Source organism: Asterias rubens, chromosome 4 (assembly GCF_902459465.1).
Source record: "Asterias rubens chromosome 4, eAstRub1.3, whole genome shotgun sequence".
NCBI lineage: Eukaryota > Metazoa > Echinodermata > Asteroidea > Forcipulatida > Asteriidae > Asterias > Asterias rubens.
In genome coordinates, this window is record NC_047065.1 from 21,473,234 (window position 1) to 21,499,575 (window position 26,342).

At 38.0% G+C, this 26,342-nt stretch overlaps 2 protein-coding genes across 5 annotated transcripts in view; both read left to right on the plus strand.

The window, feature by feature from the left end:
* The first annotated feature begins 77 nt into the window (after positions 1 to 77).
* On the plus strand, positions 78 to 12,993 carry LOC117289278 (heterogeneous nuclear ribonucleoprotein C-like). Of its 3 annotated transcripts, none has more exons than XM_033770325.1 (6): positions 78 to 166; positions 4,329 to 4,447; positions 8,667 to 9,022; positions 10,077 to 10,149; positions 10,824 to 10,957; positions 12,656 to 12,993. In XM_033770325.1, exons 3-6 carry the CDS (start codon positions 8,689 to 8,691, stop codon positions 12,784 to 12,786), a joined length of 672 nt encoding a protein of 223 aa, XP_033626216.1. In that variant the 5' UTR covers positions 78 to 166; positions 4,329 to 4,447; positions 8,667 to 8,688; the 3' UTR covers positions 12,787 to 12,993. The 3 variants fall into 3 exon arrangements, with proteins under 3 accessions (XP_033626216.1, XP_033626215.1, XP_033626217.1); XM_033770324.1 differs by having other exon boundaries at positions 8,672 to 9,022; XM_033770326.1 differs by having other exon boundaries at positions 8,672 to 9,022; positions 10,827 to 10,957.
* A 2,637-nt stretch (positions 12,994 to 15,630) lies between these two features.
* LOC117289644 (zinc finger protein ZFPM1-like) overlaps positions 15,631 to 26,342 on the plus strand; it is a 37,098-nt gene continuing 26,386 nt past the window's right edge. The window contains exons 1-2 of one of the 2 annotated variants that reach the window (XM_033770861.1): positions 15,631 to 15,731; positions 24,099 to 24,520. The gene's annotated coding sequence lies outside the window, so the exon portion shown is untranslated. The remainder of the gene's footprint in view (positions 15,732 to 24,098; positions 24,521 to 26,342) is intronic. The other variant, XM_033770862.1, reaches the window with a different exon arrangement.

Genomic DNA, 26,342 nt, shown 5'->3' on the forward strand with positions numbered 1-26,342 from the left:
TGGTAGTGGCTTCCCCCTGTTTCAGTCTAGCCTGTTTAACTCACGCATGCGCGAAGTGAATGCTACAATGCGTCTTTCTTTCACGACTGTCCTGGATCAACGGCATGTTTCGTCTGGCGTTCATCGGGAAATTTGAAGTCCAAAATATTGTTTAATTTAGTCGCCGGTGAGTCAATTTATACATCAGCGGAATTTGGAAGTATTAGTGCATAAACAGATCTGTATTGGTAGTTAAAATGGTGTATTTTAACATGGTAAATTTAGTGGTGAAGATTATGTCAATTTAGAAAAAACAACGAAGTGCAGAAGAGAGATGGTTTATCTAGCGCCCTCTCCCTCTCGCGTTTTGCAAGGACATTGTACACAATTCGTACAATTTTAGCTTTTAGTTTTATCAATTAAATGGGTTTGGAAAAGATTCCCAGCTTTTATTTTTATCGGAAAAGTTTCCGTATGGCGCCACCACTTTTTCATTCGATATGAAATAATATAGTATCTAATTTACCTCAATGAGATATCCCTTTTTGTAAAAATGAGTGAATTAAGTGGTGGCATCATACGGAAAGTTATCCGTTTTATCAATTAAATGGGTTTGGAAAAGTTTTCGCATGGCGCCACCACTTTTTCATTCGATATGAAATAAATTGTATCTTCTAATTTACCTCAATGAGTAGTTGCGATAACGTAACCCTCCTCCCGACGGCCGCCAGGCCGCAGGGTTACGAGTTTGTTTCGAGCGGAAACAGTTGATCTGGTCTAACACGTACAATTTCGACAGCTAGTCACCAGATTTGCCCCATTTTTACCACTTTCAAAAATCATGACACGAATTCTGAGGGTACGAACTTAATCCGAAAGGTCTAATGCAGCCTGTCTTAATACTCAAAACACCATTTAGGAAATATTTCGAAGAAAAATGGACAAAAACTTACCAGATCCCGGAGCGAATTCCCAGGATCATATTTTGAACCTGTCGCATCCAACGCATTATTTTGTTGTTGGGCTAAACCATTCTGTAAAAGGGGTGTTACAATGTTGCAGTGCGTGTGCGCGCTGTCCGTTTGCATTGCACGCCGTTCACTCATAATGGCGTGCACGCACTGTACAGAATGGTTTAGCCCAACAACAAAATAATGCATTTGCAAAGCGATGCGACAGGTTCAAAATATGAACCTGGGAATTCGCTCCAGGATCTGGTAAGTTTTTGTCCATTTTTCTTTGAAATATTTCCTAAATGGTGTTTTGAGTATTAAGACAGGCTGCATTAGACATTTCGGATTAAGTTCGTACCCTCAGAATTCGTGTCATGATTTTTGAAAAGTGGTAAAAATGGGGCAAATCTGGTGACTAACTGTCGAAATTGTATGTGTTGGACCAGATCAACCGTTTTCGCTCGAAACAAACTCGTAACCCTCTGGCCTGGGAGCCGTCGGGAGGAGGGTTATGTTATATCGCAACTACTCAATGAGATATCCCTTTTTGTAAAAATGAAAAGTTTTTAGGGAGTTAAACTAAACATGCTAAAGTAGATTAAAATAAAATTAAAATAAATATGCACTTATGTTGAATCTACCTGGTTTTCAGGCTTTTTGCTGACTGCTGTGTTGGTGCTTAGTTTATTTCAAATGGACATTTAAACGATTTTTAAACTTGCGCTATAGCATGGCCCAGAGTTTCGGAGTTTGAAATAAACAATGCACCACCTCAGCACACAGAGCAGATTCTTGTGGCACATTTTACCTAGTTCATTGCAATATTTGTAACACTCCATTTTACAACAACTACATTTACTGTGAAAGTGTTGTCGTACCTATACTAACTTCAGTTAGAGGCACCAAGGCAAATAGTTGCGATAACGTAACCCTCCTCCCAACGACGGGATGAGGGTTTCATTTTCGCAACTACAAGGCAAATGACCTGGAAAGAAGGAAAGTTGTGCCCCCTTGCCTTCTTGAAGTTGATTGAAGTATCCCAGGACTGCAGTTTTCAGTGACACAAAAGATTGGTTTTAACATTTCCAGGCACATCCATTTAATATGTGTTTAATACTATTGCTAGTATGACCACTCTTAGGGCCACTGATTTTCCGCGATCGCGGAAAACGGACGGAATTCGCAGAATCCGCCCTTTGAAACGGAAAACGGGATTTCAGAAAATTTGATTTTTTTTTTTTTTTTTTTTTTTTCTTGACGCCAAAACTATTGAAATTGCATTCTTTATTAAGATTCTTTTCGTTAAACTAAAAAAGCATCAGAAATCAGACCATTAAAAAGTACGAGATTGTAACCGTGGATCATTCTGTTCTACTTCACACCATCCTCCATGTTTACACACATGATGTACACATGATATACACACGTTGTTAACATGGTTAAGCGAAGGGCATATTATTCGCGGCACGTTTTTAACTTTTTTTGTTCACCCAAATTGCATTTTCTCCCTCTCTTTTACTAACAATAATAGAAAAACTAGCTTACCTATGATCTATAAGAACACATACAATGTTTTTTCATCTCGGAAAGGTCTAAAATAAAACCGTAAACTGTCAACATTCTGTCGCCAAAGCGAAAACAAAATGGCTGACATTTCGTTTGTGGATGGAGAACGGTCACGTCCATAGACTTGTTCCCAAGTCTTTGATCATGCTGAAACAGCGCCCTCTTGTGGATACACTCCTGTCATTAGCCTACAATGTGGCTGATGCAGAGAATCAACTGCAGTTTTAGACTTGGAATCAAGTCTATCACATCATGTGCATTGATACTGCAGTCACAGTGCAACCTTTTTACCCTGACTACATGTTTTTGTTTCATCGAACAGCAGTATACAAAATAATCCACAATTATAAATATAAAAAAATTAAAGTATTTTTTTGAAATTTGTCAGTTCAAATGAACATTTTACGAAGTCAACAGTGCAACTTATCTCAAATTGATTTTTATAAGTGTGTCCCTGGGTATTAAAAAACCTTTTATCTAATATAACAAAACATGAAACGGAATTTTTTGTGCCTGAAACGGAATTCATGTTTTTGCCAAACGGAATTTGCACTTTTCTGAAACGGAAAATCAGTGGCCCTACACTCTGTTATAAATTTCATATTTATTTTTAACCTATCTAGGGTATTACACAGAATTTGTATAAGGATAAGAAACATCGTTTATTTAAGTCTGAAAAGCTGACTGATATGAAAATCAAACTATGAAAATATTTCTCTCTGAAATGAAGTCATATTATTATATTCGACAAATATTTTTTTTTTTACTTTTTTTTTTTTTTCTATTATTTTAGTTTGTCTGATCCCATATAATACCTTTAATTAAAGGGAAGGTACATGTTTGGTAATTACCCAAAACAAATGTTAACTTATGGTAACGCGCATTGGAGAGCTGATGATTGTATAAAACATTGTGAGAAACGGCTCCCTCTGAAGTAGCATAGATTTTGAGAAAGAGGTAATTTCTCACTAAAATAAAAAAAGACTTCTAGCTAGAAGTCTTTTATTCCTATCTGAAAGCACACAAATTCGTCCAACAAGGGTGTTTTTTCTTTCATCATTTTCTCCCAACTCCGATGACCAATTGAGCTCAAATTTTCACAGGTTTGTTATGTTATGCATATGTTGAGATACACCAAGTGAGAACACTGGTCTTTGACATCTACCAATAGTGAACCTTCCCTTTAATGAGTTGTGTTTGAAATAATGTATTTATTTTTGTCAAGGTACTTGTAATAGTACTCATGCACATGAAGTCATTTCTGTAGGGTGTCCTCACATAGAGGTCAAAAGGAGGTTGTTCCTTGGCCAATCCTATGCACCGCGCGTACAAATCTGTACGTCTTGATTGTTTCGTCACCGTTTTACCTCTAAGATGGCGACTGGACGACGTCAATGCTTTGTAGAACAACACTCCCGGACTGTAATGACTTCAAATACAAACCTCGGCTTTCAGATGGTTTGCATTGTTATTTGAAAGTATGAATGTACTAAGTATAAATGATCTGATTAAAACATATGAAAACTTGTACAAAATGTTTCCTCTTGCTCTTTAATTGTGTATTGGTGAAGTGAAAAAGATGGGAAATACTTCACTTTAACATTGGAAAAGTCTGTGTAATAATTATCAACAGTTATTTTTTTCATTTTCTGATGGTTGGACTGCATATTTTGACCAGAACACGTATTGCTGTAAATCGTTGATCCTACTTGCAGAAGATGAATTCTTAAAATGTAGTGCCATTAGAATACTTTTTTACAAATTTCTATTTTTTAAGTGACTCGTATTTTAAATGCCCTTTTTGCTTTTTTCATTTTTTGACACTTGCAGTTTTGGTGTTTTTTCAATATCGTCGTGACATTTTTCTGCGACATTTTTGGGGCGACGTTTTTGGAGTGATTTTTGAAGACCTTTTTGCTGACATTTTTGACTTCATTTTAAAACACACGGTGAGTACTTTTATAATTTTTTTTTCTTCTGGCACAAACTCAAGAAGTGCTGCGACTGTTTTGATTTTTATCATGCAAAGCTGAGAGGCGTAGCAGGGTGTGCCCTTCAATTTTTCGGTGACGAGTCGGTGGGATCAGTTGGCTTGTTATTTCACGGGTCCATTGATCTTCACTAAAACGGCACATTGTAAACAACCTGATGGATCAATTGGAGAGAATGTTGACCCTATCCTTTAATGTTGACTAGCACTCGGCTAGCGAACAACCAAGGAAGAACAGTGAAATTGGTTTTGTTTCTTCCCTTTTTTTCATTTTCTAATTCAGACTTTCCTGGACCAAATCCAGCATAGACTACTGAAATGGCGTAAATGTTTTGGTTAAAAAATTGTCATAAAATGCATCCACTCTTTGAAAGCTGGTGTTTAGACCCCTTGCACGCGCCTGTCCTTTCTGCCATTTTGGATTTTTAAAATGTCCACCAAGAATTTGACTCTAGAGATGGTATACGCATTGTGCAAGTGTTTCCAGCTTTGCGCTAGGGTCGGTAGTTCAAGCTGCAGTTGGCTTGAATTGCTTCTGTGAAATATGCAGTTGATTTGTTTTTGGAAGCTACTGTGTTTACAAAAAGCTGTTTGGGGTAGGAAACATCTGAATTCATGTTCTTTTCTCCAAAGTTGAAATCAGATGACGTCAACAAATTACCTTGGGGGTGGGGGTAACTACACCTTCTATGTGATGAGGGGTATTCTTAAAGGGATATGCTGCCTTCGGATTGGGTGCTTTGGGTCAAAAGTAGCGTCCATCTTACGAAACAAATTTGCATTGGATTGGAAGAAATTTTATAAATAGAACCTAGTTAGTAGCCTATACCTCACATCGTACATCTTGTTGGTTTCCTTTAACTTTTTTAATTACAACAGGCCGTCATTTTGTATAAGAAATTTTTTGACTCTTACAAAATGGGGGAGCGTGTAGTTCACAACTTGGGCAAACCACACAATTTTGAGGGATATTTGTGTGAATCCTTATACAGCATTCTACTTTTAAAACTTCTTTCGGACAATATTTATTTCATAGCAAACTCTTCCTTAGTCCAAAGCGCCCAATCCGAGGGAAACATATTCCTTTAAAAAGGGGTTATTGACCCATTCAACGTCACACAAGACCAAACTGTGGACCAATTTTTGGAGTCGAGTTGCACAAAGTGGGTGGTACACCATGTATAATACAGTGGTCAGGGTTTCTCCAAATGGTGCAACCAAAAAACTAATGTTTGTAATGATGACCAGGGGCCGATTTCACAAAGCAATAAAATTCATCTCAAGACAAATTTTCAGTATCACCATAGAGATTTGTATTGTGATATCACACTTTACTTAGCAACTACGATTGATTTGAAGTTACGATCAATTTGAGACCTTTGTGAAATCGGCCCCAGGCCTGGAATTTAATTTGTTAACATGTTGAAAGGGCAAGGCCATTTTCATTTCGCAAAGGGCACTTCCATTGTAAAATCTTTAAGACAATGGGACGCTTCAAAAGGGCACCAAGGCCAACACCAGGGGCAACTAGGGCCATGGCCTTTAATGCCTGGATAACTGAGTTAATTGGCACAGTAAGGACCTTGTCACACACTAGGCTACTTTTGGAGGCAACCTCGCCAACTGCAGTGCATGCTACAGGACCACTTCGGCAGCGCGTGAGCGTGACTCGATTGATGGGTGGACCGGTAGCTTCAGAGTTTTGATCAACGAGTTCCTGAGAGTGCAAAAGGGCAAAAAGTATCTTTCTAATAATTGGAGACCAAATCAACCCAAAACACTTGAATGGAAAAGCAAAAACATAATTCTCCCATAAGGTGAAAGAAAGCAGCTACCGGTTAATTTAAATCCCAAAGCAAAAGTTTACCCCCAATTTGTTTGTAATTCAGTGAGCATTGGTTTTGGGCATTAAACAGTGGTAGCATATTAAATTTGTTACACATTTCAGCCTAGATCAACTAATAAGACTTTGGATCGGAGAATCATTGGCCGATCCATCATTCCAGGAAACCTCAATACTAAGATTTTAAAATGGATAGTTGAGACCTACATCAACGTCATCCTGACCAGTGAACCTTGTATCCCTGGGAAATTAAGGGGGGGGGGGCCTCAAAAGTCGGTCATGTTTCTGGGATGAAAAAAAAACACCCCCTTTTTAATTTATTGGACTACTAGAACTTTCTGCTGGACAACAACGTTGAGCCCAATTCGAAGGCAATCCTAAACGAGTGGATCGAGGGCTAGCATTTTATTCTAAAGGAGCGTTTGGGCAGGGGTCGATTTCACAAAGAGTTAGGACTCGTCTTACTCTTATCTCAAGTTGGGAAGAGAAACTCGTCCTAACTCAGGATTAATCTTAAGGTCTGCATGCTACAGTGCAGGGTTGGGACTCGTCCTAAGTCCTAAGATTAATCTTAAGTTACAAAGAGTTTTGTGAAACCGACCCCTGTCTAACCACTGGAATACCACTTGGAACTTTCTTACTGTACCATTGGGACTTAAGATGCTCCAATATTTAAAGGCAGTGGACACTATTGGTAATCACTCAAAATAAGTATTAGCATAAAACCTTACTTGGTAATGTGTAATGGGGAGAGGTTGATAGTATAAAACATTGTGAGAAACGGCTCCCTCTGAAGTAACGTAGTTTGAGAAAGAAGTAATTTTCCATGAATTTGATTTTGAGACCTCAGAATTAGATTTTGGGGTCTTGAAATCAAATCCAAAATCCAAAATCAAGCATCTGAAAGCACACAACTTCGTGTGACGAGGGTGTTTTTTCTTTCAAAGTTAACTCGCAACTTCGACAACCAATTGAGCTCGATCTTTCTCAGGTTTGTTACATTATTCATATGTCGAGATACACCAATAATTTGAATAGAGAAGTCTGGTCTTTGTTTACCAATAGTGTCCAGTGTCTTTAAAGGGATTTTGCTCTGGAAGTTTTGGTTTCATGCAAAGTGTGTTCAAGATTCAATTCAATTAAAAAGCATCAACGCAAAAATTACCTCAAAAGTTTCTTCCAATCATTCTTTGGTGGTCTCTTCACGAAAAGGTGAGTACATTCTCAAATGTTGCGTTGTTAGCAAATTTTTTGCAGACACGGTTATTTGAATCCCCATTTTAAAGCATCTTTATGGATACATCCTCTTGTTGTCACCCCCCCCCCCCCCCACACACACACACACCCCATAGCATATCTGTCTCCCAAAACACAACAAATTAATAAAACAATATTGACAGGATTAAAAAAAAGTGTTGGTGTTGATTTCTTGCCCATCCCCCACCCCCACACCATATCTTTCTCCCGAAACAAAACATATTAATAACAATTTTTGAAAAGAATTTTAAAAAAGTGGGGAAACAAAACCTTCCGAGGCAATTTACTTTAAAAAAATTGTTTGTTGACCTGGGTCCACTTTCAGAAGCAAATGTTGGTGTTGATTTCTGCCCCCCCCCCCCCCCCACACCATATCTTTCCCCCAAAACAAAACGAATTAATAACAATTTTTGAAAAGGATTTTTTAAAAGTGGGGGAAACAACCTTCCGAGGCAATTAACTTGAAAAATTTCCCTTGTTGTCTGGGGTCCACCTTAAGAAACTAATGGTGGTCTTGATTTACAAAAGCAAAGACTGATTTTAACATGTGAACCGTATCACCAGTAATACTGGTGCTTTGTATTGTGACATCGGCACTAAGCAATTTATAACATTTAATTTTATAACAACTAGCCTTGGGGCAATTTACAGGCAATCTCCAAGAGGAGAATCCATTCACATTTTTAAATGTGAATGAAGAACTTTGAAAAAGGTTCTTTTTATTTTCTTGGACATTGGTTTTGAAAAATACTTGTGTTCTACCAAAGTGGTTTTGTAGCATGGACTGCAGTTGGTTGCCAGGAAAAGTTGCCAAAAGATGATAGTTGGGGCTGTGTAAAACCGGGACTTAGGGCTGATTTCACAAAGCTAAAATTGATCGTAGCTGCAAATCAGTAGTAGTTACTTGGTAAAGTGTGATGTCACAATGCAAATCACTATGGTGATACTGACAATTTGTCTTGCGATGGATTTTATTGCTTTGTGAAATCAAGCCCTGGGCCATGTTCTTGTATTTCTACAGGAGAAACACAGCATTAAGGAAACTTTGATTTGATTTATCTGCTGTCATTTTGTCCAGAACAGCTCCCCCTTTCTCAATCATGAACCGATTCTACGGCGGCGGCGGTGGCAGTCCCGGCCTGGGGTTCAACCAACAACACTTCAATCGATTCCACTCGCCTCGACAGGTGTCCAACATCAGCAACAACACAAACAGCAACGACCAACAGGCCAGAGAATCCAGACTGTTCTGCGGCAACTTGAACCCTGAGTTTGTCTGTCAGCAGGAACTAGAGGAGATCTTCTGTCGACACGGCACCCTTCTTGGCATCTCCTTGCACAAGGGGTATGCATTCATTCAATTCTCCAATAAGGAAGAAGCACGCAAAGCTGCCCGATTGGAACAGGGAAGAATTCTGTCCTCACAACCACTGGGTAAGTATTCCAAGGTTATGCTTTATTTGACTGATTCCCCTTGCCTGTTACACCACCTCATGCCCTCAATGCCTGGTAGCTGCGATTTCATGTAAGTTTCCTTGATTGTCTAAAGGGTATTTCTAAACTTTTAGCATACCCACTTTATTTAACTTATAAATCTGTACAGCCACAAATTGTCCACTTTAAGTTTGCCCCACAATATTCTGGGGGATTGTACTACCATGGTATTGGTTATGCATTGTCTGCTTCCATTTTGATGACAGCTCTGTGTTTCGACAGCCCTATGTTCCAGCAAACCTACTTTGCGGTAAGCAACTCTTTGCTTACAAAGCTACCTCAAAAAACTTGCTGTTTGAGCAGAAATCGTTGACTAAGCACAGAATACTAGTAGTAAGCAGAGCCTAGCAACTCTTCGCTTACAAAACTACATCAGAAAACTTGCTGGTTGAGTAAAAAGCATTGACTCACTAAGCACAGAATACTGTGATAAAGCAGAGCCATGAAGTTTTTAAGATCGAAGATTGACACTAAATTTGTCTTTGATAACCAGCAGAACTGCTCATTTCTAAGTTTAACAGGTTTTTTTGTTTTTGTTTTTAAAGCCATTGGACACTTTCGGTAAACAGTATTGTCCAAAGGCCCACACTTCGTGTATCACAACTGATATAAAAAATAACAAACCTGGGGAAACTAAAGCTCAATCATCGGAGTCGGGAGAAAATAATGGGGAAAACTCACCCTTGTTTCTGCACGTTTCGCCATGTCATGACATGTGTTTAAAATAAATCCGTAATTCTCGACAACGAGAATTGATAATTGTTTTAATTTTTTTCTTGAAAAGTAAAGCATTTCATGTAATAATATTTAAAGAGAAGTCTTTCACCATTACCTTCTGTAAACCCTTAAGTTATTTGTAAATCTGTGAACTTTTTTTTTCTTTTTTTTTTTCAAAAGTGTATGATGGCTTTAAGTGAGCAGTATTGTCAATAATTTAAGGCAATTAATGCGTGGACTAGCTTTCTTGATTCGTAGTATTATTTTGTCTATACAGATCTGAATATCGTCAGTGATCCTAACCCAAACCGGCCAAAGGGTTTCAAGAGAGTGCAGCCAACTTACAACAGGTATGAAAATAACAAATCAAAGCCCCGAATCTCACTATTCTACGTAGACCTTTTTTTATGCAGCAACTGTTGCAATAAAAAGTGAAAGGTTTATGTATGAATGTGTTAAAGGCAGTGGACACTATTGGTAATTACTCAAAATAATTATCAGCATAAAACCTCATTTGGTAACGAGCAATGGGGAGAGGTTGATAGTATAAAACATTGTGAGAAACGGCTCCCTCTGAAGTGACGTAGTTTTCGAGAAAGAAGTAATTTTCCACGAATTTGATTTCGAGACCTCAAGTTTTGAATTTGAGATCTCGAAATCAAGCATCCGGAAGCACACAACTTTGTGTGCAACTTGGGTGTTTTTTTATTTCATTCATATCTCACAACTTTGACAACCAATTGAGCTCAAATTTTCACAGGTTTGTTATTTTATGCATATGTTTGGATACACCAAAAGTACTGGTGGAAGACTGGTCTTTGACAATTACCAATAGTGTCCACTGTCTTTAAATATCATACTGTGATACATAAAATTTCTTTTAAAAGTAGCTTAAAGGATGAACACACAATTTGTAACATTTTTGTAACAAGCAAGATATTGTGGCTGTGAACATAAACTGCTGTGTACTTGTTTTGATAGCTGTTTACTTGATTCAATGTCTTTTTTATTTCCCAAACCCTAGCAGTGGTTATGTTGATCCGGCAACCCTCCCCGTCATTCCAGCAGCCAATTCCAGCCCCCACCCTGGTGGACCGCCTGCTGCTAAGAAAGTCAGACGCTTTATGGAACAGAGTCAAATGGGCAAAGAAGGAGATGGTAAGTGAAAAAAAGGGATGTAACTCTAAACTGGTGCCCTACGTCTTTACCCCGACAGCCACTGGTCTTATAAATCCATGCAATTTCATCATGCAATTACGCATAACTACAAGATTGAAATTAACTAACACTCACATTAAAACAGTGTTATGGCACTCAAGGTCAAAGGTAGATCTGGCTGGTAATCGCCTGTGCCCGACTTCCCTGCTTAGCAATAATAAGCAGGATACCAGTCACAAATTGTATATGTGACCTGGTATTTTGGCTGGTAAACTTACTCCGGTTAGCATAGTTTTGCTTCTATAGCTTATTTTTGTGCTTAAGCAGCTATATCTGACGTTATGCAAGAGCCTAAAAGTTTGACGTCAGTTTGGCAAGTTTAACCCTACCCTTTCACCTCTGCTCCTTCCACCTTGCATACCCTCTCGATAGTAGTACATACCTGAGTTTCCAAGAAGAGCATGGTCGGGCAGGGCATGAAGTCCAATGTGTCTGTTGCCCTGGTCTTGGCCAAGGTGCCCCTTTAAAATATTTCCAATAGACTTTAAGCTTTTCAAATAAAAAAATGCTCTTTGCACTTCCTCCAACTTTCTCACCCGCGTGGGGTCATACAACCAAAGTCAAACTTTCTGGTTGAAAGGAATGGGAAATAAAATATATCAGGAACTTTGCCTTGATATATTAGTACTAACAGATAAACATAAATCTTTACCTAGTATCTACTTGCCAGGTAGAGTTTGTTTTTAGAGAACTGTCGTTCTTTATTCTATGGAGAAGATTACAGTGCATTTAATTACGATCCTATCAGCTAAAGTAGTAGTCCCAGCCAGATTCCTATACCTTCTGCCCGGGTAGTAGTTAAAAAGCCGAACAGTTCTTTTCAGTAGATACACACATGGTGTTACCACAAACCAAATATATATTTTTATTTAAGTGGGGAACGATGTTTGCATCTCTAGTTGGACCATGAAGCCCTGATGTGATAATCTTATTTTCATTTAGTTGCACTTCTGAAGCCGATTTCACGAAACGCTAGGATTAATTCTATCTTGAGTGAGGACGAGTAACCCGTCCTAACTTAGGATGGATTCAAAGTGCCTAGCGTCTTCAGATACGGAACTTAACTTAGGATGGATTCAAAGTGCCTAGCGTCTTCAGATACGGAACTTAACTTAGGATGGATTCAAAGTGCCTAGCGTCTTCAGATACGGAACTTAACTTAGGATGGATTCAAAGTGCCTAGCGTCTTCAGATACGGAACTTAACTTAGGATGGATTCAAAGTGCCTAGCGTCTTCAGATACGGAACTTAACTTAGGATGGATTCAAAGTGCCTAGCGTCTTCAGATACGGAACTTAACTTAGGATGGATTCAAAGTGCCTAGCGTCTTCAGATACGGAACTTAACTTAGGATGGATTCAAAGTGCCTAGCGTCTTCAGATACGGAACTTAACTTAGGATGGATTCAAAGTGCCTAGCGTCTTCAGATACGGAACTTAACTTAGGATGGATTCAAAGTGCCTAGCGTCTTCAGATACGGAACTTAACTTAGGATGGATTCAAAGTGCCTAGCGTCTTCAGATACGGAACTTAACTTGTCCTTAGTTAGGAATACTTTGGTGTGAAATTGACGGCGGTTTTATTTCTTGTGGTTGATTCGTTTACAGTACCATTGTTTTTCTACTTTCAATCCACCAGAGCCATCATCGTGGACATGTGCTTACTGCAAGGAGGTCTGCTCATCCTGCTGGGGGTTGGTCAAACACGTCTCTATGAGCCACCAGACTCGTATCTACCTGGAAGATTCAGAACAGCAGCCAAATGCATAAATGAAACCGGGCTCTCGATAAATCACTCAATAAATCACTCAATGTCCATTCCCCACTCCCTCCGCTCCATAAAACAAAACAAGAGAAACCCTAAATGACTAAACAAGAATTTAATAACATATGTACATAAGAAAGCAGGCATGCAACTTTTTCTCAGATCAGCCGATTTCCTCTTTTTTAACTAAGTTTTACCATTCAAAATTGAAAAAATACTATACAAATTCATTGAAATTTTGTTATTTCCTCTTTTCAGTGAAGTTACAGTTGCATGCCTGAGAAAGGCCCCCAAGAGCCAGGGGTGAATTTCACAAAGAGTTAAAACTAGTCTTATCTCGAATTATTGTCCTAACTACCCATAGTATTATATCTCCTAACTCTTTGTGAAAGCGACCCCTGGAGACCGAGCATGGTGCCGAGGTAAATAAAAAAAAAAAACTTGACCCATTTTCTGTTCAGTATTATAGTATACCGTAACAGTTAAAAACGATTGTGCCAACAATAATGCTGCATAGCGTAATAATAAATCGGATATATCATTTTAGATCAGTTTTGTTCTTACTTTCAAGCTGTTGTTGCTGAACGAATTTTCTACGTGCAGTAAATTCTCACATGGAGCTAAAAGCAAACTATTGACTAAACTATTGATTTCAATCCACATAATAAGTGTATACTGTTCAATTATTTTTAATTTGAGCACCTTTTCTGACTGACACAAGTCAACAAACTGTCTGTTGGTGACTGCTTTGTAATGCTTTGTCATGAAAAAAACATACGAATGCCACCAATTGTCACAGACTCTCACACATGAAGATGTGTAGATTTTATGCGAGTTCCTATTTTGACAAGCTTTTCCTGTGTTTTTGTGTTGCACCATTTCTGATGTGTTAGAAGACTAGTATGGTGATATTTCAACAAATTTCTTGAAAAGCTAGTTGCTTGCAAACATATGAAATGGCCTGATGCAATTGATAAGGAGCTACATCAATAGGCCCTACTCATAAAATAATGACGCAGTGCAAGTTTGTACACCTTAAATTCACATGGTATAGCAAAAATTTAACTTGCAAAATTGAAAACGTTTTTGGGTTTTTTATGTGTATCTGCTGCTGATAAGGGTGGATAATTTACCGAAAATTTCTGTGAAATTTGCTTAATGGGTTCTCTGTGCAAAGAGTGTAGGAACTGGACGAGAGGAAAACTTTTTCTATCCCAGTTATTTCTGTACGGAACAACCTGAATCAACCTGGGCCCAGTTTCTTGAAGGAGCTAAGCACAACAAAATATTATGCTAACCAGAATAAGGTTACCAGCCAAAGTACCCCCATGTACCATTTGTGACTGGTATCCTGCCTATTTTCGCTTATCAGAAAAATTGTCTGCCTAAGTAAGTGTAAAAATACTTAAACGATTGTATGAATTTAACTTTAGTGTTTCTCAGTTTCTGTGAACATGTGTAAAAAATATTTTATGGCAAAATGTTGTTTTTCCTCCTTTATTCAATGCACCAGTTTGTCCAATTAACCCAGATGTATAACAAAGTCCTTCTGAAACAAAACCGTTTACCTTTATGTTTTTCGTCGACACCTGTCGTAGGGGGGTGTTTTTTTTTAATGACTTGTTCTTAAGTGTAAATTCAGTAACACTGTGTACTGTTGTTTAAATGCCTTTAACCAGAACTAGATTAAACTCGGCAGCTTACTATATTTTGGTGTAATCATTGTGTGATTTATTTTGTAAAAAATTATGAACAGGTTTTGTTGTATTGGGGTGCAGGTGGGATGTAGATTCAAATCACATATGGGGGGGGGATATTCAATAGGGAATGGGTGGGGTGGGGATCCACAAGGATGCTGGGCTTGTAGCTCAAATTATTTACTGGACCATTTTATTCATAAGACCAGATTCAAATGGAGAGAACAAACTTTATAGTTTTGAACCCCTAAATAGGCCCTAAATGTGGGCGGATAACAAAGTCCAAGATTCCACAAAATGCATAAACGGCTAAAGGCCACAAATCGTTTCAACCAATGTCAAACACACTTTTAACTTATTTTTAATATATGATCTTTGAGATTATTGGGAAAAGTCGTAGTTTGAAATTATGGATTTGTAGGATACTTTGTGGCCCCGGTCCTGCATGTGTCGTTATTTATAAGTTCCGCTTTCATCGGAGTAACGAAGCAGCCACAAACTTGTGTTTAAAGATTCTTTCCCCAGTAGGGGAAATATTAACATGGGCTGGGAAAGATGATTTAAAAAAAAGGTTGCAATAATTAGAATATTAAGTTTGCATGGGTCTACGCAGTTCTCCGCCGTATGTGGGGCATCTGGCATAATCTCCAGGGGACAAGTGTCACATAATTTTTTTATGTGACTTTATAATATATCGCATAGCTATCACTTGGAGCCCAAACAACTTACTAGTTACAAGTCATAGTTATTTATTTATTTATTTATTTATTTCTTCTTTACCCTGGGGAAACCTCTCAGTAATTCAGAGGTGCCCAGCAACTACATGCACATTAAAATTTTAAAATTGTATTAATATAAAAATTTTTTTTATAAAAACATTAATTAATATTACAAATAGAAAAACAGCCAAATTTAAATAAAGACTATGGACCTATGTTAACTTCATAAGTAGGGACTCAATTAGTTCGTTAAAAAAAATTAAAGTTCAAAAGAATAACTTTTTAAGGTGTAATGTGAAGCTTCGCCGTGTGGTGGCGCTGTTTTAATGGACATTGCCGATCAAAACGAGCACGTGTGTACTGTCAGTACGCTGTGATGTTTACAATGCATGCATATTGAACAAGCGATGGAAGTATTAAAAGTGCAGAACCATAGCGGAACTAAACAGAAACTGTGTGAACTGCTGAATAAATGATAGGACTTCCCGTTTATTAAAGCCCAAGCTAGCTCTCAATTCCGTGCACTGTAATAATGTAAGTATTTATGAAATTTCAGCTACCGACTGTTAATTGTATTTTCTGTAAACATGGTAAATGGATTGGGGGAAAGTTTCGAGCATGTCACTTACTACTACTAGCCCTGGTAGTATAGGACGTCAATCAGTGCCACTCTGCGACGACGGAGGAGTTCAACCTGGGCTAGTCACTTACTACACCGTACACGGTACATGTGCGAAGTCACAAGTGTAGCAAAGTGCATGCTGTCATGGCTGTTGTCTACCGGAGCGGAGGGGGGTATGCCTAGTTAAATTGTTGTGGTCCAATTTTCAAAATATTTAAAAAAATGTATTAACTATTACATTAATGCAATTGCACTGTCATTATTATTATTATTATTATATTTGCCATAACAGTACAAAACATAATACATTGACAATATATACCCCGAGATGGGCAAGCCCAAGGGACAACAAAAGCAAATACATACTATGATCCGTAGATCTGTTGCATGGTCATGGTGTATCGCACATGCAGTACAGGTATGTAGTCCTTGATCTTTGAGACGATAAAAGATAGCGGAACGAACCTCATATAATATTAATTAATCATTAAGTTGGTATGGACCCTAGAGTAGAATTTTAGCAACAGACATATTAAGGGTACCTCTAGTTGCGATATTGTAACGTAACCCTGCCGACGGCAGGGTTACGTTATTGCAACTAACTAAAAGGGGTACCCACAATTTAACAGTAACAGCCTACTCAAATGAGTTTCGTTCCGCTGTCATCTCCACGAACAGCACAACATACCTCAGTTATATTTGATAGATAAGATAAATAACATCCCTAATCCTGGTTTCTTTCGTCTGTAACGAGAGAGGAACGAAAGGATTCTGTGATAAGGGCTACTCCTACAACTATGAAGTTCTATTCTAGGAGTACAAATGTTTATTAGGGATAGCTATTTGAGACTGTGTATGGAGACAACATCGTAGCACTGAAATATCATTGTCCATGCCCTGTCAAATGTATGTTAAGATTTTCCAAAAGAAGTGCCCCTTGCAAAATGAAAATGGCCTTGCCCGGAAAAGTTTCCGTATGGCGCCACCACTTTTTCATTCGATAATGAAATAATACAGTATCTAATTAACCTCAATGAGATATCCCTTTTTGTAAAAACGAGTGAAAAAGTGGTGGCGCCATACGGAAAGTTATCCCCTTGCCCTCCCAAAGATGGACATTTATATACATGTAGGCCTTGTCTGTGGTACCTGGCCAGCAATAGACGATGTGACCTGTGACGTCACATGTTTACAAAAGAGCCAGAGCCTGGACTTCCTGCAGGCATGATGTACACAGCTCAATGGAAGAAAATATAAAATCTTAAATATTCTATGAAGATTGCACTGTCTAATTCTTATCAACTTTTGGTATGATGAAAGGGGGCACATCTCAAATCTTGTCGAGCTTTTACTTTCATAAATAATAATAATATTTGAGTTTATATAGCGCTTTTTCACGCCCGAACGGGTGTCTCAAAGTGCTTAGGAGTCCCTGCCTGTAAGAGTGTACCAAGTGGTGATTCATGGGTTCTCAGATCTTCTAAAAAATTAGAGTGATACATCATCATACCAAACGAATAAATCAAAAATTTTTCTTTGCTGACGCTTTTGGTTTTGGAGTTACCAGTTATCAAAGTTTCGGCCTAAAAGCCCTCGAGAAACGAATAGTACATTCCCTGTAAACACAAAAATGTGCGCCAAGGTCATCCCAACAAAAGTAAAACATTTTTTGAAACCTCCAGTTGGGCTCATAACAAAAGTAAAAAAAATAAATTGGGATCTCGTTGGCGCATCATGTTACGCGCACCTGAACCTTTGACGAACAGTGCCCTCGTGCCATTTTCAACGCCTCATAACTCAGCGCGCCTATAAGATCCCATGAATTAAACAAGTTCAAATGAAAGAGCTTGCATCCCTAAACCAAATTAAAGTGCAAAGTGAGTGGGATCTCGTTGGCGCAGAGAGATAATAGAGGTCAAAGTTCAAATTTTACCAATATATTGCGTTTTCGCACCTCCGTAACTTCGCGCGCCAACAACAAAAAATTGTTTTTATGGCAACTGGGTATTGCAACAGTTTTCATCTAATGACAAATGAAAAAAGAATCTTGGGATCTCTGCAACTTGCATGTCAAAAGATTTTTTGAAAATTTTCTAAAGTATTGTCATTCCACACATTTTGGCCTAAATTGGCACAACATTCACTTTTTTCATCACTGTAAGTATCTATGCCAACAAGATCCCATCAATGTTTTCTTGTATTTGAGTGTTCCTAAACATATTTTAATTGAAAAATAATTGGGATCAATATAACAAAGGTCAAAGGTCATATGAAACTACACTACTTTCTGGGATGACCTTGGCTCACGTTTTTGTGTTTACAGGGAATGTACTGGAATTTTTTGGAAGAAGATCTGCGAACCCATGAATCACACCCCCCCCCCCCCTAATTTGGTACATTCTTACAGGCAGGGACTCTTAAAATTATTACCCCCGGTCACTGGGCCTTAATTCACTCCTTACACCGTCTCAGCTCCCTGGGGAGTATACAGCCTCGTGCAACAATCGCGCTACTTGGCTAAATCAATCACAAGAACCATCTCTGCTCTCACAGGTACCCATTTACCCCTGGGTGGAGAGAAGCAATAATAGTTAAGTGTCTTGCTCAGGGACACAGGTGTCACGACCGGGATTCGAACCCACACTCCGCTGAACAGAATAAGCAGAGCTTGAATTTGGTGCTCTTAACCGCTCGGCCACGACACGTACCCATAACTCTTGGATTTATGTGGAAGTTATGACACAAAATGTAAATTTTTCCATATGACCAGTGCAGTATCTTGCCTGCCAGAATACCCAAATAAGGTACAAGGTCACACTTATTGTAAGCAGAGTTCACATGGTATATGTTGGGCGCGATTGGTCAATCTGCGCGATCAACCGATTGTGCTGCGCTATCGACCGATCGCGCCCAACATATACAAACAGAAGAAACCCATGCACCAAATGCTGACCTATATTTCTAGAAGGTGGACAGTATGAAGTGTGGCAGTCAGAGTCTGTGGTACTACCTGTTCGAAGGACGAAAGACAGACCTGTGACTGTACATGGAATTATGAACTCTAACCCAGTTACTGCATGCAGGCATATTATCTTTTACAGGCAACTTGGAGGCATGTCATTGGTTGCCTCCAAGTTACCTGTAAAAGATAAGATGCCAATTTTGAATGTTGAGCCTTCTTGGAGACTACCTAGAACTGGTTGACTGTGTGCAATGCCTAGTGCTCTAAATTCATACTTGACCACAGGCCCGAGGCTAGTAACTTTGACCAGGGTCTCGGGTTCGAATCCCACTTGAGTAATGCCTGCTGTGACATTTTTCACAAAACTTGGGGAAAGTACGAGTATACAGTGCTTACACATAAAGGCTAGTATAAAGTCATGACTGGCCAAGTCCAGTGGTCTTGTACTTTGTTTAAAAAAGTTTGACTTTCAAAAGTCGCAAAGTGATAAATCTCTTCAAATTCTATCGAGTAATGATGAAGATTGCCCATTGAATACAAATGAGATTTCTTCCTTGAAACTGCTTTAAACTGTGTGCAGATATGAAACAAAATCTCAATTCTAGTATTGTAAAAACAATTCTGGTCTAGCAAACATTTTGAGCCACATGCACTATGGTCTTGTGGATCCCACCCCCCCCCCCCCTCTAAAAAAAAAGTATTATAATAAATATACAAATTTGATCCCTCTTTGTTTTGTTGTCTTTTGTTTTGACATGGTCCTACAATCCTCCATTTGATGATTTGAGTTAATTAGGTATGGGTAATTTTTCAGTATACAACATGTATACCCAAACCAAATAATGTACACAGTGAAAAGTCCACCATACATCTCAGAAAAGATATGGAGTGTATTCCAATAAAAATGTTAAAAATGTGCAAATGGATAAAATTGTCTGTGTAAGCCTACACCTAAAGTAAACAACGCACTCGTCCAAGTGTCTACCATATCTCAAAAAAGCTATGGAATATACTCCAATAATCTGCACTGAAACTAGAGTAGAATTCATAGGGGAAAACACCATTTTAATAGGGAGCACTTCTGGCCAATTAAAACTGTAGCCCTTTTGTTTGCATTTCTCTAAACAATCCCCACTTCGGCGCTGTTGTTTCGTGCCATTAACTATTTTGTAAAGACTGACTGTGAGGGTAAAACAAAAACACTGAATTTTTCACATTAAAGCGATTAGCAGTTTGGGCTGCTAATTTTATTAATAAAAAGCCCATATTTCAAATGGGGGGGGGGGGGGGGCGGAATGGACAGCAATGGGGGAGGTGGGAGAACCACATGCTTATAGTTGCCACTGCCTGTACACTGCCTCACTTAGGAATGTTTTTCATCTTGCGACGTAGTGACCGGTCTGGCCAACGATCAAAGTGAAATTTGCTTTTTTAAACTTTCTTTTCCAAATCCATCCCGAGTCCCCATCTTGCTCTTAAAATGTAAATGGCCTTTTCTGGCCCCCACTCCCCACAAAAACAAAACCCTGGCCATAACAAATTCCCCAAAACAATCTTTTAAAACTATTGCTTAATCAAACATTTAAGAAAGATTTATTTTTTAAATGCACATAAATTGGTAACATCAACAGGTCTCAACTTTATAAAATACACATTTTAAGCAGACCAAAAACAACTGCGAAGTAAATTTCTTTTCTCAACCATCCCTGAAAACTTGTGGCATGTATGGCTGTTATTGTTTCTGCTTAAAATTTAAAAGCACGATTAACTGTGCTTAGCAAGTTTTTTGTGCTGAAATTATAAGGCCATTTTACACTAGTTAAGTTTTTTCTTGCATTCGTGTATGCTTTTTTCTGTAGGCAAAAGGAACACTTGAAACCATTTGAAAGTGTTAATATGTCTTGGAATTATAGTACTAGTCATACTCACCTCAAGCTTGAGATTAGACTTGTGGACAAGTCGTTAAATCGGCCCCACGCGCTGAGATAGTGCTCCCCCGACAACGCTGCTCTCGCGCGAACTCACTGCTCTCGCGCGAACTGATGGCTCCCCGATTTCGAGTCGAAATCGGGGAGCCATCAGTTCGCGCGAGAGCAGTGAGTTCGCGCGAGAGCAGTGTTGTCGGGGGCACTATCTCAGCGCGTGGGGCCGATTTAACGACTTGTCCACAAGTCTAGCTTGAGATCGAAATAATTGTGGGAGTTATTGATGTCAATTTCAGAATAAACTTGAGAATAAACTTTTGAATTAACTTGAGAAATTCTCTCTGAATTTTGTTTTGTGGAGCGCTTAAAGGCAGTGGACACTATTGGTTAATTACTCAAAATAATTATCAGCATAATACCTTACTTGATGACGAGTAATGGGGAGAGGTTGATAGTATAAAACATTTTGAGAATCGGAAGAAGTAAGAAAGAAGTAATTTTCCACGAGTTTGATTTCGAGACCTCAAGTTTAGAATTTGGGGTCTCGAAATCAAGCATCTGAAAGCACACAACTTCGTGTGACAAGGGTGTTTTTTCTTTCATAGTTATCTCGCAACTCCAACAACCAATCAAGTTCAAATTTTCACAGGTTGTTTATTTGTGCATATGTTGAGATACACCAAGTGAGAAGACTGGTCTTTGACAAAAACCAATAGTGTCCAGTGGCTTTATCTGAAAAAGATTGTTCTCACTATCACCAATAGAGTATAAGAACACTGAAACCTGAATTAATTCAACCCAAAATTAAGACAAATGTGTTACAGGTTAAACCCCCCTTAAAACCAAGTTATCTTTGGAAGTTAGCATGAACCATGTGCAGTCTTTTATAATTTGATTTTTTTGGGGGGAAAGGGGGAAGGATGAATTAATTAAGCAATCAGCGTAACTACATCTCATACATGTGTTTGATGTTGACCAGGAAAGACCAATCACTCCGTGACTGTGTGTATTTTCAGTTTGCAAAGGATATTTTTTATTTGCTAAGTCTATTACTCCCATTAGCATGCCTGTTGTTTCTCAAGGTTTTGTCCTGATTTCGCATTCATTGCCCTATAATTTGCAAGATTGGCGGTCAATTTGATTTAAATCTAGGGCTTTATTCTTGTAGTCGAGGAAGTTATATATGTTTTTAAAATATGTTTCGGATACATTTTAAAGACACTGGACACTATTGGTAATGGGAGACTTTCTGGGACGATAGAGGGCAGCAGACTTACCGGGTAAATCCATTGTTCTCAGAATTATGCGCATGTTCAGAACTACGTAAACAATGGAAATTTACCCGGTATGTCTGCTGCCGCCTAGCGTTGGAAAGTCTCCTATTGTCAAAGACCAGTCTTGTCACTTGGTGTATCTCAACACTATATGAATAAATTAACAAACCTGTGAACATTTGAGCTCAAATGGTCGGTGAAGTTGCGAGATAATAATGAAAGAGAACAACACCCTTGTCACACAAAGTTGTGTGCGTTTAGATGGCTGATTTCGAGACCTCAAATTTTTAATCTGAGGTCTCAAAATCAAATTCGTGGAAAATTACTTCTTTCTCGGAACTGTGTCACTTCAGAGGGAGCCGTTTCTCACAATGTTTTATACCATCAACCTCTCCCAATTACTCATTTCCAAGTAAGGTATTATGCTAATAATTATTTTGAGTAATTAACCAATAGTGTCCACTGCCTTTAAAAAGCTACTCTGATATATTCAAAGAGGAAGATAGTTATAGGTTTTTTAATGTGGCTAAGTTCAGTATATTTTTTGAACATGAAAGACACAGTTCAGGATTAGTATGGCTTTAAACAAAACTAAGTTTTGTTTCATATAGTTTTGTTTCCTGTTCTTTTTTTTCCAAGAATGTATTGATTAAGAAGGAATTTATGTATAGCCTGTAATAGTTTTGTAAAGCATGGTGCATAAAAAAGGAACATAAAAAATTGTATTCAGCTAGAAATGGAATGTATATTTATATTGGATTACAACAATCGATCAGTTCTGAAAACCAAAGAAATCCTTTCCCATTCAAAAACTGAGGAAAAAAGGAAATGGTCTTTGAAGACTCCCCAAAATACACCAAAGTTCTTAGATAAGCCAAACATGAGCATGCATAAAACCTGGTGACAAAATTCAAACTGTTTTCATTTGTTTGTAATGAAACGTTAACCATGGAATTTAATGAAATTTTCAGAGGTTGGTTGTGTGGAATGCATTTGCCTGTCCAATATTTAACTTGATCAGAACATACTGATTAAAAAGTTGAGTTGTCATCCCACCTGTTTTTCTCAGAACCCCAACAACTCAAAAAACGAGTTGATGTAGCATAAATGTACCATCATAGAGTAAGGACAGAGAGCAAGAACGTACAAACCTCACTTGATTGTGTTCTCACCATGCAAAGTTTAACGGCACTGTGATGGACTTTTTTGGTAATTACTGCTGAAGAACTGCTCTCTCTGAAGTAACGTTGTTTTCAAGAAAGAAGTAGTTTTCCACAAATTTGATTTTGAGACCACAGATTTAGAGTTTGATGTCTCGAAATCAACCATCTAAAAGCACACATCTTCGTGCTCAAATTTTCACAGTTTTGTTGTTTGGTGAGAAGACTGGTCTTTGACAAAATTACAAATAACGGTGTCCAGTGTCTTTAAAGGAACAATACAGAATTGGTAAGAAACAAAAATCTTGAAGATCAAACTTACACGGTCAATAATGATGATAGTAGAAAACATCCCTTGAAATATTTCTGTCTGAAATCTCATATTTGATGAGAAATAAGTGTTCTGATTTTGTGTTTGGAGTTTATCGCTCAGTGAGCATTTTATTCGTTTTTGTTTTGGCATTAATGCAATGCTAAATTTGTAATCGTTTTTTCGCTATTCTCTCGTGACCCAGATGGCCGATAGATCTCAAACTTCTACAGGTTTGTTAGTTTATATATATGGTGGATTACATAAAGTGTGTACACTGCCAGCAACTGTTTTGCTAGCAAAACCAATTATGTTTGTTCCTTTAAAATCCTATTGATGTATCTGTACTTTGTTCCCTCTTGGTAAATAATGAATTTTTCAACATTTTTTGTTTTGTGTTCAAGTTTTAAAATGGTCTGGGTTTCAGTCTCGGAGACTCGCAATGGTAGTGCTAAATCTCATGCAATTTGAGGAGCCATACTTTTTTCCCTTTAAGTCTCAACTCAATTTGGTCGATATGAAGTTGAATGGACGAAAACAAGATGGTCGTGTCTTGATAACTGACTTTGCTATTTATACATGTTTTGTAAAGCTAGAGTCTTAGAATTGAAAACAATTTTTTTATTTTTTTATTTTTTCCTTTTTCAGATGGACTTTGAAATAAGATTACTTTTATTGCAGCTCTTATCTGCATTTTTACCAGATGGTATTTTGATAAAGAGGGTTAACAACAGGGCCACAGCCTAGACCCTTATCAGGATATGCCAGAGAGGAAGATAGCGATCTGTGATAACGTCAGATGCTGATGGGACAAAATAATGCCACTGATGGTATCACTACAAGCCCCGGCTCAGAGCATCAGGAACACAAGGCTGAGCTCTGTATATTGCTCAAGGGTTGTGCAGTGTGTCTGTGTGTAGAGCTGAATCTACTACCACCACAGCGGAGGCGGCTCGCTCGGCCAGCGCATACATGCAAGACTGTGTTGATTGTTAATGTGTTTGGTCCACACCACCACCTGGCCTCCAGATTAGCTTAATCTGTCTGCATATTTTTCAAAGACACCATTGGTAAGTTTTCTTTTCTTAATAACTCTGTTCGGCGGTTTCTTTCGGGGATGATGAAAACGTTTGTATTTTTGGCAAATGTTACTGACTGTGGACAGATTCCAACCACCTACAGTTTTTAATAATGTGTATTAAACAAGTTAACTACAGTGTAGGAAAGTTTCTCTAATTGCTCAGATACTTTTTTAGCTCTGACTGAAAAGAATGAACTTTGATGGATTCGACATTCTTGATGAAAATACTGTGACAGATTTTTCATGTTGTCTCAACAAGTAGCTGACTCTGTGTTCAACTGAAACTTTTACAGGTGACTTTTATTTTAATTTTGCCTGTAAATCAGGATTATGTTGATTGTTGATGAAGAACAAACAAGAGCCCTACCTACAAATTTTTACAACACGTTAATTACCATCAACAACAACTGGAACAACAGGGTGGTGCAACCTTTTGTTTTCCGTTAAAAAAAAAGTTATGTTGGTAATTAAAAATAAAACGGATATTGATAATAAATGATGCATACATGTATTAGCCTAACCCTGCTGGCATCAGTAATGTTTTGATCTTTTCAGGAGACAGATGGTTCTAACCTTAAGCTATAGTGTGAAATTCTAAATTTAAATTGAATTTGCTATATGAGCATACCATATGGAAGTAAAGTATACATAAATGACCAAAAGACACAAAGTACCAGATGATTAGCGTCCCAAATTAAACAATATTTCCCGTAGAAATTTAGACTTCCCTCATAGAGGAAAAACTGTCTTGCCCTAGAGAACAAAGTTTTGGATCTGTTTCTTTGTGAAAGGACTTGCTATAATCACAATGACTAGAAAAAGTATTTGTCGTCTAGTATTGAATCACTTATTCTTGATTTGCGCAATTCATAATCATAGACGTTAAACAAATATTTGTATGAGAGAGATTGGCAGTTGCTAGCTTGGCACTATTACACTCCTGGCCTTGTTGGAGCTTGCCGAGTTCCCTTGATACACGTGTAGGAAGATCCTCTAAAACAAGTGACTGAAACCATGGAGGTCTGAAACTAAAGAACGGTATATTTTCAGTTCAATCTGGTTGTGTGATTATTGTAGTAGTAAATTCGGAATTGTTTGTAGGGTATTGTTCCTGAGTTGGTGTGACTGTGGTCCTCTTTTAACACTGTGTTCATAAATAAAATGCAAACCATTCACTTTTTATTGCAAAAAAATGTGACAAAAAAGGTCTGCAGAGAATAGTGAGATTTTGGGCTTTGCTTTGTTATTTTCATACCTGTTGTAAGTTGGCTGCACTCTCTTGAAACCCTTTGGCCGGTTTGGGTTAGGATCACTGACGATATTCAGATCTGTATGGACAAAATAATACTACAAATAAAAAAAAAGCTAGTCCATGCATTTAATACCTTGGACTTTTGACAATACTCACTTAAAGCCATTGGTCACTTTCAGTAAACAGTATTGGCCAAGGCCCACACTTCATGTATCACAACTTATATGTAAAATAACAAACCTGTGAAAATTTAGGCTCAATTGGTCATCGGAGTCTGGAGAAATAATGGGAAAACCCACCCTTGTTTCCGCACGTTTCGTCGTGTCATGACATGTGTTTAAAATAAATCCGTAATTCTGAGAATTGATAATTGTTTTAATGTTTTCTCGAAAAGTGAAGCATTTCATGGAATAATATTTCAAGAGAAGTCTTTCACCATTACTTTCTGTAAACCCTGTAGGTTATTTGTAAATCCTTTTTTTCTGTTCCAAAAGTGTCCAATGGCTTTAAAGGCAAAGTATACATTATAGTTTTTGGAACCGTTTGATCGAATATAAAT

Excerpts from the sequence above, each read along its gene's own strand:
- LOC117289278 (XM_033770325.1), top strand. The coding sequence starts at position 8,689 with ATGAACCGATTCTACGGCGGCGGCGGTGGCAGTCCCGGCCTGGGGTTC. Across the intron at positions 9,023-10,076 it reads TCTGTCCTCACAACCACTGG|ATCTGAATATCGTCAGTGAT; the intron begins GTAAGTATTCCA and ends TTGTCTATACAG. Across the intron at positions 10,150-10,823 it reads GTGCAGCCAACTTACAACAG|CAGTGGTTATGTTGATCCGG; the intron begins GTATGAAAATAA and ends CCCAAACCCTAG.